At 47.4% G+C, this 15,975-nt stretch overlaps 2 protein-coding genes across 3 annotated transcripts in view; both read right to left on the reverse strand.

Annotated features, from left to right (window-relative positions):
* NDUFA10 (NADH:ubiquinone oxidoreductase subunit A10) overlaps positions 1–5,579 on the reverse strand; it is a 47,916-nt gene extending 42,337 nt beyond the window's left edge. For both annotated transcript variants that reach the window (XM_081241667.1, XM_081241666.1), the window contains exons 1-4: positions 5,421–5,579; positions 1,650–1,818; positions 688–903; positions 67–153 (exon numbers count right to left, since the gene is read on the reverse strand). In XM_081241667.1, the coding sequence (XP_081097793.1) occupies positions 67–153; positions 688–903; positions 1,650–1,818; positions 5,421–5,495 (547 nt within the window). In that variant the 5' untranslated portion in view covers positions 5,496–5,579. The remainder of the gene's footprint in view (positions 1–66; positions 154–687; positions 904–1,649; positions 1,819–5,420) is intronic.
* A 5,132-nt stretch (positions 5,580–10,711) lies between these two features.
* LOC308621781 (olfactory receptor 6B2-like) lies at positions 10,712–15,746 on the reverse strand (the record flags this gene model as incomplete). Its single annotated transcript, XM_081242518.1, has 3 exons — positions 10,712–11,746; positions 12,672–12,730; positions 15,650–15,746. 3 exons carry the CDS (start codon positions 15,744–15,746, stop codon positions 10,712–10,714), a joined length of 1,191 nt encoding a protein of 396 aa, XP_081098644.1.
* Between the last annotated feature and the right edge of the window lie 229 nt (positions 15,747–15,975).

A 15,975-nucleotide genomic window follows, 5' to 3' on the forward strand; every position in this document is an offset into this window, starting at 1 on the left:
GTCTAGCAGGGCCTTTACCAAGTTACCCCACGTGCCCGGGAAGGCCAGCCTGCCGGCCGGACTCACACTGCTTCCGGATGAAGCCTTGTCGGTACATCGCTTCCAGGAAGACAAAGTCACTGTAGATGGAGCGTTCCAACACCACACCTTGCCCTGTTTAAAAACATGGAAACAAAAATCAAAACTCAGATAGTAATTAAAGCAATGAAAACTAGCCCTTTCATTTTAGAAAGGGAAAAAATTATTTACAGTTCCATTTCCAAACCAAATATTTTCAAAAGAACATACTTGCACTTCTAAGTGGGAAATCATTTTCAAAACTACAATACTTTTTTGGTTTTGGCAATATAACGTTCTGTTTCATTCTTTCAGCCCTGACGAAAGCATCTGGCTACTAGAGAAAGAGATTTCGTTTTGGAACCATAGGTCCTGCCCCACGCCCCCCCGCCCCTGTTCACTGCAACCCTGCCCCCATCCCAGATGCTCAGTAAGACCCCCGGGGCGTCCACCCCACGCCCACCACCATGGATCTCAGAGGATCCATGATCTTATTGGAAAGCCAGAGCTTGCCTCATCAAATACCCTTTAAAAAAAGCTCTAACGAGCAGCAATCTAAAACGACTGCATTTCAGAAAAGGGTTCAAGTGCAGCACATGCCTGACAGCTACCCGACCACAGATACTGCACCTGTGCTCAGCATGTGCTCCAAGGCGTCCGCGTACTGCAGGAGGCGACTGGCGTACAACCAGGACTGCAGGCGGTAGCTGTTGCCGTCGTTACTTTTCGGGTCATCGTAAAACTTCTCCAAACTGCAGTTGCTGCTGAGCTGTATGTCCAGGGGTTTCCCATCCCCAGTGGTGCTGGCTGCATAATGGATCCCTGCCTCGGGAAAGTGCTTCAGGCCTGAGGAGAGAAACAACCGGACAAAACATGCTATGGGCACGGTGCATCCCACCAGCGAGTGGCAGAGATGCATCTGAACACCATCGCTGAGGCCGGTCGGCGAAGACCGGGGGAAAGTTACCCTGACACCCGTGTTCTTGGTGCGCGAAAGGGAGCACACGAGACACGGAAGACGACATGTCTGAAGCACGTGTGTAAGGGCAGCATGAAGCTCCAGGGCTATATGGCAGCATTTCTCACTGTACCATTCGTATGAACTCCTCCTGAGGAGAGCTGCCTCTGAGCGTGCGTGCCCGCTGCATGGAACTGGGCTTCGGCTTGTCAAATACTAGAGAAAGGCACGGGGACGACACCGGCTCCAGAGTCGGGAAACGGGGTGGACGCCTGGCCCTACACAAAGCAGCCTGTGACCCAGCTTCTTACTGAGGTTGCCCGTCCGTAAGTGAGAGCAGAATGTCAGCCCTGTTTCACGGGCTGTTACACAGTTCAAATGAGACTGCTCCTGTGAACGTGCTCTGCTTACGTGGTCAAGATAAAATCCCAATTCAAACTGACAATCAGCATGGACTTCTAAAATTTTCCAAATCTGAAAGACTAAAAACAGCTTTTTCAGTAAATATTTCAAAAGCGTAAAAAACCTACCTTAGGCGCAATTCTACCTACTCAATATTAAAGTAAAATCCAACTCAGATAAGTAACTGTATATCTGAGTAAATAGTGTTACTCTGCAGGACACAAGTTCATACCTAGCTTCTCTGCTATTTCTTTTGCAAGCTTGCCTTTCCCCGAACATATGTTGCCATCTACAGTTATCACTTTGCTCTTTTCTGTCAGCTTTTTGGTCGTTCTTTCACCAAGCAGGTATGCCAGCGGGCCGTACTGCAGCTTGCTCTGGACACTTGTATGAATTCCTCCCTGAAAAACACACATCATACAACAGCACCACGTGAGCATTCTGGTCACCGCAGGCATCAGCAGCTATTAGGTAAATATAAATGCCAGGAAGACCCTCGGTGACAAAACAGCCAACATCGACATCTGTATAACCTATTTGTTGAATGACTGCCTCTCAGCCCCACCCCCAACGCAAGTTCATAAAGGCAGGGGTTGCCTGTTTTGATCACTGCTAAATCCTCAGGGCCTGGAACAGGACACACTTACCACGTTCAATAAAAATTGGATGGATGGATGGATGGACGGATGACAGAAAGGCAGGAAGGAGGGGGAGGGGGAGACAGGGCGGAAGGGGATAAAGAACATTTCTCTAGTGCAGGCTCCTGTCCTGAGCTCTGGAACGGGTTATCTCATGCCTTTAAACAGCTCCTGATGTCCTAGATGTCCTGAAAGTACCTGAAAGCTAAGAGACCTAAAACTGAAATTCAGCATCCACGCCCCAAGCCCCAATCTGCTCCCCTCACAAGCTCCCCATCCACCATCCACCAAGCAGAACAGAGCAAAGCCAAGGGTCACCTTTGATACCCTCCTCCTCCCTCCAACTCCATAATCACTCACAAAACCCTACTGATCCTAATCTTAAGTCTCTCTGGCCAGCGGCCCCCCCACCCCCAGTGCACCAATTCTGCGGACATCCTCATGCCTCTCGTCTGCAACGCAAATGCCTGCTCTGACTCCTGTCTCCAGTGTCCCAATCTACTCTCCACACTGAAACTCAAACAACCTCTATCCCTGAAAAACAAAACAAAACAAAAAAACCCACAGATCAGCAAGGGGAGGAGCTGGAATGACCCATGCAGTACCGCATTAGAGCTACAGACACAGTATGAACTCGTGTTTAGTGGACTGCAGATGCAGACAGTCACACAGAGAAATACTTATAGATATGGGTATATACACAGGTTAGTATAGTACATTTCCTTGCTCTGTCTGCTGAGAGGACCTAGAAGCAACAACACTCCAAGATCAATTACACGGAGTACCTAGGTCTTGGTTTCTAATGCCATTCTCCAGTAAAAGGAACAAGGGCTCCTCAGAGAAATGGCTGATTCTATGACTACCATCTTGCCAGGCCAGGTAGTAAGGAAGTGCTCCAACACACACCACGAGGAGCAGGTTACAGGGATACAGGAGCCCCCTGAAAGGGCTCCCAATGGCCACAGCTGGAACGGTCTGAGCAACAAAGTAGAGCTGTACTGAATTTTACCCCAAAATATAAAATAAATATACACAAGTCCATACTGGTATAAATAAATAAATGCGGAGAAGAGACAAACCTCCCATAAAGAAGAATTCCAAACAATTTATGTGGCTACTCTGCCTTCGAGGAAGGGAGCATAATCCCCCCACTCCCTGTGTGCACGCAGTGACTCCCCTCCAAAGAGGACACGATGGAAAGGGGGAAGCAAGAGTAACTTCACAGCAGAGACACTACCACTACCTCAGCCAGGTGATGAAGGTCATCAGTGATAAGTCACGCTCACAGTGTACCTTTCATATTATGTGATGAGAACAGCACTTTGCCTCTGCGCTCTTCCTCCTAAGAACACACAGCCCCAGTCAGGTCACCAGAAAATATCAGACGAGTCCCACTGAGGGACTAACTACCCACCCAGTACTGCTCAAAACTGCCAAGGTCATCAGAAACAAGGAGAATCTCAGAAAGCACCGCAACCAAGAGAAGCAAACAGGAGGAATGAGACATATCAAAATGCTCATAGAAGTAACACCTGCAATAACAAACAACTGGAACCAACCAAAGGTCCATCGACAGGAGACCAGGATGGTACATGGCAGGACGTTCTCTATATATTCCAAAACTCTCAAATCCCAACAACTGTGAACACCTAATTTACTCAGTTGCAACTGTGTGTCATTCACTCATTCATTCATTCATTCAGCAACTGTTTATTAGATTCCCATACTATGCAGTCTTTTTTCTAGACAATGGGGATACAGCAGTGAGGCAAAAGATTCCACAGGAAAACAAAACAAGTAACTATACAGCACATTAAGTGCGTGCTGTGAAGGGGAGGACGGTGTACGGGGTGGGAGGTACGTTAAAACGGGTGGTCACGGAGCCCTCGCAGAAAGAGTGACATTTGAACCAAGACTGGACGGCAGTGAGGGAACTGGCCACGTGGCTATCTGGAAGAGGGTCTCCCTCTCGGGCAGGGGGATCAGTAAGCGCCAACGCCCTGAGGCAAGAGCACTGCAAGGATCAGCAAGGCCAGTGTGGCTGGTGCCAAGTGGACTGGATGGGGGAAGAGTAGCAGATGAGATAAGTGACGAGGTGTTAATCATATTGGTACCCTGCACCCCAGAAATTAATCACTCTCTCCTCCAGGCTACCTCTGAGCCATGTGCAAACTGTTTCCCATCTGTGTCTCCAACTTGAATATACCTCAGATGTGGCACACAGCAGGTGCACAGTGATATGTGAATAAAGCAATCAACTATTCCCTGACTTCAAATCTTTAGAAAGTGCTTTTTTATGGTTATGATAGGCTTTCTATTATTTCCCATCCTCAGTCCCATTTTTCGGCTCTCTGGAATCACAGGGAATAAGTATCTTTCACGACACATTTCCAACTCCTTCAGTTATTCCAAGTAACAAGCTGTATACCCTTTTCATCTTATTCATTTTTCTCTGGACCTACTGAAGTCCATCTACATCCCCTGTAGGGAGTAGGGTCCAGAGGTGAACACAGTTTTACAGGTGGGTCCATCTAGTGTGTGCCCGGCAGCCCCCTCTGCCCTGGGGCCCTCACTTTCACTAATGCAGGGAAGTACGCTGGGTGTTATAAAGACAATCACCTTTCCCTCTTTCATTCTTTCACTCTTTCTTCTATTTTGCAGCCCAAGTTATCTCCTGAAAACATTTATATGACTTTTTAATAAGGCTATTGTACTGTTCAAAATCCTTTGCTCATCAAAATCCTGAGCACAGAGGTCAAGTCCCTTTACAGTTCGACACCAACGTTGCTCCAGCCACTAGTATCCAAAGGAGCTATGATACAGTCACTGTCATAAAATCGTTTTCCTAAGGTTTCCAGCCACAGTTCATTTGCTTGTCTTGTTGAATCTGCGTACAATGTCATTCCACTGTCTCTACCATAGGAAGTCCTCCTAATCCTTCCAGATCTAACCTGAACGCCTTCTGTCGTTTCTGCTCAACGTCACATCGCCCCTTACCTGGCCCTTGACAGCGCTGCCACATGAATTAATGAATGAATGAGCGCCCCCAGGCTCTCGGGGCTCGCCCACACCAGCTCATCCGTCTATCGCACAATCGCACTGGGTAATGATATCTGCAACCTGGCCTCCCCAAGCAGGGCGGCCCCTCCGGGCCCCACGTTCTGCTCGGAGCTGAGAGAAAACGACCTGGAGAAGCTCGCGGCGGCCCTTCCGAGGCCTGCCCTCGCGACTCAGGACCAAACACTCCAGGGGACAGTGGGATCCTCCCCGAGAATGACGCCGGGAGGCCCGGGGAGGTGAGGAAGGGGCGGCGCCAGGAGGACAAGCCAGGTCCCACCCGCGGCCCCCGCCCGCCGCCGCCTCACCACGCGCTGGACGACCGCCGCGAGGCCCCGAGAGGTCGCGGACACGGGGACCAGTCTCAGCAGCCTCAAGGCCATGGCTCCGCGGTCAGCACCGGCTCAAGGACCCGAGGGGACGCAGTCGCGACAGGGCGCCTCCCGCGACCGGCGCGCCACAGTGACGTCACGGCCGGGATGCCCGCGCCGCGCCTGTCGGGAACTTCCGGGCGGCGGACGCAGGCGCGCAGAGCGCAGCTGGGGGCTGATCTACCTCGGGTCTCCCTTGGCGCCCGCCACCTCTGGACCTTGTAGTGCCCGCCTGCCGCCCGGGCTCCAAGAGGAGGGCCTCTCGCCGCCCAGGCTCTAAGATGAGGCCTGCCCACTGCCCGGTCTTGAGGCCGCGCAGTGCCGGGAGCCGAGGCCGCCCCAGACAGACCTCGTGGTTACTGCTGCAGCACATCCCGCGCCCAGGACGCTCCCCACCCTCCCAAACTCCCTAGACCGGCAGGTGCGGACTTCAAAACCACCTCCTTGAAAGTGTCTCCATAGTTCACAAGCCACCCGAGGCTAGGAAGGCGGCCTGGGGCTGGGGCGGGGGGCGGAAGGAGCGCCGGTGTGAGAGCGACCCAGGACGAGCGCGGGCGTCCAAGAGGCTCTGAAGAAGGACCGTAGACTGACCTTCCCGACCCACGGCGCTTGTCCAGCAGGGCCGGCCGCGCATCCTCCACCTCCCCAGGGCCCATCTCCCCGCCTGGCTCACGACTCCAGGTCTAAGAGGTCTCATACCCCTTGGCGGGCCTGGTGGTGTTGACACCTTGAGTAACATGCAAACAAACGCTGTCCTCATTCCGCCGTTAAAACCGCAATCAATCGATCCAATGACCTGGGGCCTCAGTTCCTTTCAGGTTAGTAGGTGACTTTCATGTGAGATTTCTTACCTACTAGCTGCCGTTTGAAAAGGTTTTATGATCCTCACTCTCCTCCTCGGGCTTATTTTTAACGCCCTAACTTTTCTTTTGTTTAAATTTCATTTGGTTTTCAACTTTTCAGAATGATCATGGAGTTGTAAAAACGAAGGTCCTTTCAATGGATGTTTCTCTAATAAGAGAATCCCTGCTTGTCCAGAATACAGATTCCTAGTCCCCAGTGCCAGAGGGTCTGATTTAGAAGATCTGGGATGGGCCCTAAAATGTGTTTAACAAGCTTCCAGCTAATTCTGATGTAAATGAGCCACATTGAGAGAATAGGGTTCTGCACCCTGCGTTGTCTGAGAGCGTGGGCCACTTCCAGATCCTACACCACTGTGCCCCCAGCCCCAAGCAAAGCTCCTAACACATCACAGGTGCACCTCAAAAACAGTTGGATGAGCAGGTGTGACCAGGTAGCCCTAAGTCATCCAGCCCTGTGGAGTCACCGCTTATTACCCAAGGCTTGGCTCCACATTCTGATATGTCTGAGAAGCTCCGTGTCCTTGCCAGCGCGCCTGAGAAGTCCGGGAGGGTGAGGGTGGGGACACTTCCCTGTCAGATTCTCTGGCCTTGTGTCACTGTCCACCCCATTCACATCTTCCCTCCAGCACTCGGGTTGTCTTTCCTGCTTCACCCCAAGCAAACACACATCCTTCATCTCACTTCCCAAGACAAAGTTCTGTGTTCAACAACTTTTACTGATGGCCTAGCAAAAAAGGGAGAGCGATCCCAGTAGGAAACAAAATAACCTTAAATTAAATATCGGACATCACTGTCCTAGGACTAGGGAAAGAATTCTTCGGCTTGACACCAAGTGCATAATACAAAAAAGGAAAAATTGGTAAATTGGACCTCATCAAAATTTTAAAAACGTTTTGCTCTGTGAGAAACGCTTAGAGGATGAAAAGGCAACTGTGGGGGTGGGGGTGGGGGTGGGGGTGGACACCTGCAAACCACAGGTGTGACCAGGCACACGCATCTAGAACACATAAAGAAATCCCAAAACTGAACAGTGAGAAACAAGTAATCCAATTAAAAAGTGGGCAAAAGACATGAACAGACATTTCATTGAAGAGGTAATACACATAGCCAATAAGCACATGAAAAGATGTTCAACGTCATCGGCCATTAGAAAAATGTATATTAAATCCACAATGAGCTACCACTTTGCACTTATCAGAAAGGCCAAATTAAAAAAACAGTGATAACACCAAATGGTGGAGAAAATGAAGAGAAGCTAGTTCACTCATACACTGCTAGTAAGAATGTAAAAAGGTACAGCTGCTCTGCTAAAGAGCAGTTCAGCAGTTTCCAAATTGGAAAAGTTGTAAAACTAAAAATGAACTGTAATACAACCTAGCAATTATAGTCTTAAACATTAACCCCAGAGAAATGAAAATTTAGGTTCACAGAGAAACTCGAATGAATGTTCGTAGCAGCTTCATTCCTAGCAGCTAAAAACTGAGAACCACCCACCTGTTCTTCAGAGGTGAACAGCTAAACAAAGTGTGGTAGATCCATACCATGGAACACTGCTCGGCTAGAAAAAACAATGGACTGTTGATATAGGCAACAGCCTGGACTCCTGGAGAGAATTATGTTGAGTGAAGAAAGTCCATCTCAGAAGATTACATACAATATAATTCTGCTTAAATAACATCCCTGAAATAACAAAATTATATAGAGATGGAGAACAGATTAGTGGTCACCAGAGGCTAGTGAATGGGGGGGTTGTGATGGAAACGTTCCATATCTTGATGGTGATGGTCCACGAAGCTACACAGCTGGCAAAATAGCATAGAGCTACAAGCGTATCTGCACATGCATGCGCACGCACGCACACACACACGCAGGTGCACGCACATAGGTGAATGCATGTATAACTGGTAGAATCTAAGTGCCATGGATTGCATCAAAGTCAGTGTCCCAGTGTGGAAGCTACCGTCATGTAGGACAGTGTCATCGGGGAAGACAGGGTGAAGGGTGCACAGAACCTCCCTCCATCTTTCTTTGAAACTTCCTGTAAATCTGTAATTGTTTCAAGAAGAAAGTTTAAAAAATTGTGTTCTATGTACCAGCAACAAGAGAGATAAAAATTTTTAATTTTAACTTTAAAAATTTAAAAGAAAGGATGCCATTTGTGTTAGAATTTAAAAAAAAAAAAAACTCAAATCCCCAGAAACATGTGAAAGAGTCCTACACTGAAAACCACAAAAGTGTATCGAGAAATTGAAGGACTTGTAAATGAAGAGAGGATTTGCCTTATTCTTGGATTAAAAGTCTCAAAATTGTAAAGAGCACAGTTACCTCCAAATTGATCTATAGATTTAATACACTCCCAATAAAAAGCCCCCCAAGTTTTCTTTTGTTGAAATTGACAAGCTGATTCTAAAATGTATCTCCCCCAACCCCCATTTGGGAAGGACTAAGAATAACCAAGGCGATCTTGAAGAAAAAGAACAAGGACAGAGGATTTACTACCAGGTATCAAGATATATGAAACAGCTGTAGTAATTACAACAGCATGGTATTAGTGCAGGAATAGACAAACAGACCAATGGGACAGAATGAGGAGTACAAAAAGAGGTAAGGGTAGATAGATAGACAGATAGATAGATAGATAGATAGATAGACAGATAGATAGACAGATAGATAGGTATTTGGTTTATGAAAAGGGTGACATTGCAGAGGGGAAAGCATGGTCTTTTCAATAAATAGTGGGTTCTTGTCAATTTCATATCCCTATAGAAAAGAATTAATGTTGACCCATATCTCATACATAAATAAAAATCAGTTTCAGATGGACTGAATCTAAACATGAAAGGTAAAACAACAAAGCTTCTGGAATTAAACAGGAGAATATCTTCATGATCTTGAATAGGCAAACAAACGGAAAATAAAGAACTAACTATAAATGGGGAAAATGAACAAATTGGACATCAAAATAAAGAACTTCTCTTCATCAAAAGACACCATTAAGGGCTTCCCTGGTGGCACAGTGGTTGAGAGTCCGCCTGCCAATGCAGGAGACACGGGTTCGTGCCCCGGTTCGGGAAGATCCCACATGCTGCAGAGCGGCTAGGCCCATGAGCCATGGCCACTGAGCCTGAGCTCCGCAAAGGGAGAGGCCACAACAGTGAGAGAGGCCCACGTACCCAAAAAAAAAAAAAAAAAAAAAAAAAAAGACACCATTAAGAGAATGAAAGGCAAGCCCAGACACTAGGGCATTTTTGCAGTGAATATAACCAACAGAGGCCATGGACCCAGAATATGTAAGAACTCCTGCATGTTAAAAAGAAAAAGTGACTCAATATAAAAATAGGCAAAAGACCTGATGGCAAGGGCCCTTCAGAAAGGGCACATCTGGAAGGACATTAAACCACTAAACTTACAAAAGTGCCTAGAAGACTTGGCCATTGGAAATGAGAGTTAAGGTTGCAGTGAGAACTTCTTCTGCAACCCCAGAAGAATGGCAAATAGAGAATGCTTAGAATGCCAAGTGTTGGTAAGGATATGGAGCTACTGGAATTCTCATGCACCCACTTGGGAAAACAGTCTTGCTGTTTCTATGAAGCCTGATCATACGTGAATCTTTTGTTGCAGGAATTGTAGGCATAGCCTTTATATACGTAGGTCTGGCCTAGCACACAGCTCACAAAACTGTATGTACATTGAAGAAAAGACACAAACCAGTTATTTATAGCAGCACTATCCATAATAGGCAGTATCCATAATTCTATCCCCAACAGTAAAATGCATAAATGTATTGTGATGTATTTGTACTGTGGGATATTACACATTATATGCATGTATTATTGCTACATGCAGAAACATTGAGGATTCACTCAAACATCATAATGAATGCAAGAAGTCAAATGTAAAATCATCCTTCATGGTTTTATTCATAAAAACCTCAAAAACGTCAAAAGTAGTATCTGGTGTTAGAAGTCCAGATAGTGGAAATCTTGGGGATGGGGGCGTGAGGGTAGCTTCTGACTCTTGATCTGGGTGCTGGTGACATAAGTGTGGTTCTTTTGTGAAACCAAATCCAGATGAAGCCTTATTATTTATTCACAGTTCTGTAGGTTTGCTAAATTACATTTAAAAATTTTCTTTAAAAAACGTAAAGTGGGAATTCCCTAGTGATCCAGTGGTTAGGACTCTGCACTTTCACTGCTGAGGGTGCGGGTTCGATTCCTGGTGGGGGAACTAACATCCTGCAAGCTGCATGGCACAGCCAAAAAGAAATTAATTAATTACATAAAGTGTCACTATTAAAGAAAGTAAAGTGTCCTATAAGATGTTTTTATTATCACCACAGATTAGATTATAGGACATTTAATTGTGCTACTGTGAAAGTTGACCTAAGTCCAGAGCCTTTTTCAGAGCATCCTTGAATTCTTTGTTCCTCAGATAGTAGATCAAGGGGTTGATGATCGGGGTGAGGACAGTGTAAACAGCAGAGATGAGCTTGTTGGAGCTCCGGGAATCAATGGCCTGGGGCCAGACGTACATGAAGATTAAGGCCGTGTAGAAGATGGTGACCACGGTGAGGTAGGAGGCGCAGGTGGAGAAGGCTAGCCGACGGCCCGTGGCCGAGGGGATGCGCAGGACGGCCAGGGTGATGTGTCCGTAGGAAAGCATGGTGGCCACGAGCGGGAACACCAGGACGATGAAGGCCAGGACAAAGTCGACCAGCTCGGTGGTCAAGAGGTCCGTGCAGGCCAGTTTGAGGATGGGGGAGATGTCACAGAAGACGTGCTTCAGGACATTGGAGCCACAGAACGTGGTGCTGGAGATAGAGTAGACCTTGATCACAGAGATGGTGAAGCCACTCACGAAGGAGAAGGCCACCAGCTGGACGCACAGCCCCATGGTCATGATGGCTTGGTAGCAGTCGCAGGCCATGGGGGCCAGGAGCACGCACTCGGTGCACACCAGGGAGCTGAAGAAGTAGAGCTGAGTCATGCAGCCGATGAAGGAGATGCGTCCCCGCTGCATGAGGAAGCCGTCCAGCATCTTAGGGATGATGTCAGACACGTACCAGATCTCCAGGGACGACATGATGCCCAGAAAGTAGTGCATGGGCCTGTGGAGGGAGGAGCTGCCCCAGATGGTGAGGATGACGGCCAGATTCTTCACCAGCACGAAGAGGGAGGTGAGAAGGAAGAGGAGGGAGAGCAGGTGCTGCAGCCAGGGGGCCGGGGGGAAGCCCACCAGGATGAAGGCGCCGACCTTGGTCACGCTCTCCCCCTCATCCTTCCGTGTGGGGAGCCCAGGGTTGCAAACGAGCTTCGTGACATATGAGGGCTGAGGACGGCTGGGGAAGAAAGCAGAGCTCAGCCTGGGGGTGAGTTCTGGCCCAAGGAGGGCAGCGGGCTCCTGGAGCAGCAGGGGAGCAGAAAGTGTCTCCAAGTTAGGCCTTTACCACTGAACGTGGCGGCTCTAGGTCTCCTGGCGACCCGTGGGGCTCTGGAATACGCTGCCCTTTTCCTCCCCCTGGCAATCTTGAAACCGTCTAATTGCTCTTATAACCCAGACTTTCCCAAGGAATCTAACAACAATAACGATGCACAGCCCTTCGCCACCAGGGTCACCTATATTAGTAGATGCTTGGTCTTTCACCTGGTTTCAGAGATGATTGTACAAGAGGAAGGAACACCAGGAGGGCTCATGGGACGGTGGGGTGTATGGCAGCCAGCTTAACCAGACCCCAGACCCATGGGGTCTCTCCATAGGGCTGGGGGTCTGCAGGAGCAGAAGCAGCCTCCCAGGCCAAGAGGGGAGAGTGGTCACGTGTCTATCTTTGCACCATGTCAAGGCCCCCTTAAAATATGGTAAAGGAATAAAAAGATAAAATCCCATAATATCAAAAAGATCCAGAGGGGAGTATCAGCAAGGGGAGGTGTCAACCCGATTCTGGAGGAGAGAAAACAGAAGGCAGAGGGTGGCTGGGCAGCAGAGAGGAGGAGTCCAGAACATTCTCGAGGGGCCTGTCGCTGAGGGAGAGGCCACCTGTCCAGCACGTGACAGGGGTGATGGGGGAGTGAAAGGGGCATGAAAACAGTGCTCCTACACGCAGTGTTTCCAGAACAGTCCAGTGGCTGCTCCGGCACGCTTTCTCCATCCTGCAGGTGGGTCCCCCAGAGCCAGCCTCAACGCCATAAAGGGGCACCTAGCCCATAACAAGTGTCAGGTGTATCCACATAAATCCCCCCCTGTAATCCTCACCACGGCCCTGGGAGAACAAGGCTCACATTCTTCAGATGAAAATCTGAGGCTCACAGTGGAAAGTTCATGGACTTACCCTAGGTCGTGGCAGCACCAGGACACATGGGTCCTCAAACACCAAGGCTGTGGCTCTTCCTGAGGGATGTCAACAAGAGAAAAATGTGAACCCATTTGGGTGTGGGCTAGAAATTTGGAATTGTTAAGTTGGACAGTTAGAGTTTCTGGTTGCCCCCTGACACTATTCTAACAGGCTATAAAATGAAAGTTCACAAAATAAACAGTATTAGCCAGAAGAAAAGGCAGAGATTTACGCAGTGGTTCTTTTTATAGCTTCATTTTACAGATGAGGAAAATGACACACCAAGAGCTTAGACAATTCCTAAAGGCAGTCAGTCATGCAATGGTCAATGTTAGTCTCAAAGTCACCACTTTCCGAGAAAACTGACAAGTGAAGACAGAAAGCTCAACATGGCGACAATATAAACACAAGAATTGTTAGGGTTGCTTCAGAGAAAGCCAGTGGCCTCAGGTGCTTCACCAGCACGAATCTTCCCTTTATACCAGGAGCAGAGCTTCCTCATGTTTTGTAAACTGTCCCAGGGCATGGGAATTTCTTCCCAATTCATCTCACAAAGTGGCAAATTCCTTTGCACAAAAGGAGAACTGTATGCCAATTATCTTTTTGTTTTACTATAGTTACAAAAGTCAAATAAAAAGCCAGCAAATAGCACCCAGCAGCACATTAGGAAGGCAGACACTGCAGATAAGCAAGCGTGCCACCGCTTGGAGTGCACGGAGGCTGCCAGGCTGGCAAAGCGACTAAAATGATCACACGAGAGCCCAGCTGATGTGGAAAGGCTTAGATTAAAAACGATTCCAAACTTTTTATACATTTGTCATCCCCAAATAAGTGGTTTATTTTAATAGATAAATAATCTCTGACTCAACATAGAAAACAAACTTATGGTTACCAACGGGGAAAGGGAGGGGGATAAATTAGGAGTTTTGGATGAACAGATACACACTACTCTATATAAAACAGGTAAACAACAAGGACCTACTGTATAGCACAGGGAACTCTACTCAATATCTTGTAATAGCCTATAATGGAAAAGAGTCTGAAAAAGAATAGATATATGTATATACACATTATATATATATTTATCTCAATCACTTTGCTGTACACCTGAAACTAACACAACATTGTAAATCAACTAGACTCCAATAAAAATTTAGAACTAAAATAATGTCAATACCATTTGTTGTAGATTCTTTTAGCAATGGCTTCCGATAAATCATGACTTCAGGTAAAAAAATAATAATAATCTCTTAACCAATAGCCTGTAACATCCCTGTGGTTGACACCAGAATCACTCCCATCCTGCTGAGATCAGGATGAAGATGAGTCTTCTTCATAACCACCACTACACAACAACACTGCCCTCTGCTACCTACTACGAAAAGGAGAAAGTAGACAAAATTATCATTATTTCCAGATAACATGGCTTTTATTTATTTTCTTTTTTTAACATCTCTTTATTGGAATATAACTGCTTTACAATGGTGTGTTAGTTTCTGCTGTATAACGAAGGGAATCAGCTATACATATACATATATCCCCATATCCCCTCCCTCTTGCGTCTCCCTCCCACCCTCCCTATCCGATAACATGGCTTTTAACTTAGAAAATCCAGAACCTTATTATAATTAAGGGATTTCAAAACCGATATTATAACTGTCTTCCTATATTCCAGCAATTAATAACGAAAACGTTCCTTGATGAGAAAAATATATTGTAAAGCTACCAATATTTCCAAATGGATTTTAAAATTTAATTCGATTATAGTTGAAAGCTCACCAAATTTTATTTTTCTTAAAACAGAATGAAGGGCTTCCCTGGTGGCACAGTGGTTAAGAATCCGCCCCCCAATGCAGGGGACACGGGTTCGAGCCCTGGTCCGGGAAGATCCCACATGCCGCAGAGCAACTAAGCCCGTGCACCACAACTACTGAGCCTGCGCTCTAGAGCCAGCAAGCTACAACTACTGAGCCCGCATGCCACAACTACTGAGCCCGTGTGCCTGGAGCCCACGCTCTGCAACAAGAGAAGCCACTGCAATGAGAAGCCCGCACACCGTAACAAAGAGTAGCCCCGCTCGCCCCAACTAGAGAAAACCCATGCACAGCAACAAAGACCCAATACAGCCAAAAATAAAAACAAATTAATTAATTTAAAAAACAGAATGAAATAATTCTTAAAATCATCTGCAAGTATGAACAGATGAGAATAGCAAATAAAGTTCATGAAAAAGAAAGGAGAGGATTAATGAAGAGGACTTGCTATTGTGGAGATAAGAAAATACAATAAAATGGAACTAATAGTTTAATAAAATAAATGTTAAAAGTAATGAGTACTGCCATTTAGTCAATGGGACAGTGTGGAAACTGTAGAAAGTCCTAAATCAGAGCTCATGGGATATAATTAGTGAGGAAAGGGTGGATTGCTTAATAAGTGATGCCAAGGTTGTAGGTTAAATATTTGTTAAAAAACTAAATGACTCTTTTCTCTATATGTTACATCAGAAAACAAACTTCCGCTGGATAAAGCATCAGTACTTGCAGGTCCACCAGTCCCATCCTCCTTGTCCACCAGTGGAGCAGAGAGCACGGCCGGCAAGCATGGAGGCATAATCCACTCGCCAGGGGCCTGCCGGCTCCTTGGTTTCCTTTGGGCTTTGGGTGTTAGAGAATAAGTCAAAGATTTAGATGAGCAACATTTTAAGAATACTTGGGGGGCAGGTTTCATGGCGGGGCAGAGGGAGCATTTAAATGAAGCCTGAGCAACGCTGCAGGTCCCTCCCAGACACCACTGTGTTATTACGTCCCCTTCTTATCCTACACGTTTTATAACAGAAAACTCTTTACACCCTCACTTTGATCATCGTTTTGGAAAATCAGCACATTCCACACAGAAGCACAGATTTCTGGCTTCTCCTGAACAGTTGGAAGGGCTGGGGCGGCTTCCGTGTCCCTGTGCACCCCGAAGGGCTGGACCCTCCTCCGAGCTCTCCTGTTTGCCGCTGTCTCCGCTGAGCCCCCAGTCGTCCCCACGACTTGGCACCTCTGTCACGCCTGGCCCCCTCTCGTCCATCAGTGCTCACCGGCAGCCATGGTCTGGGTTCCTGCCCCCTCGGCCCGCGGCCACCTGGCTTCTGTCCCCACGCGCCGTGGGCCGGTGGCCCCCCAGATGCCAGTGACCAGCCCTTCCCTAATTTCTGGGGGATGTTTCGTTCCGTCTCCACTCGCCTCGCCTCCGCATTTGGTGCTGTGGCCCCAGCCTTCTGCTCTCACTGTCCACACTCAGCAAAGCCACCCACCTC

The sequence above is a fragment of the Mesoplodon bidens genome, assembly GCF_964165515.1.
Source record: "Mesoplodon bidens genome assembly, chromosome: 8".
In the NCBI taxonomy this organism is placed as follows: Eukaryota; Metazoa; Chordata; class Mammalia; order Artiodactyla; family Ziphiidae; genus Mesoplodon; species Mesoplodon bidens.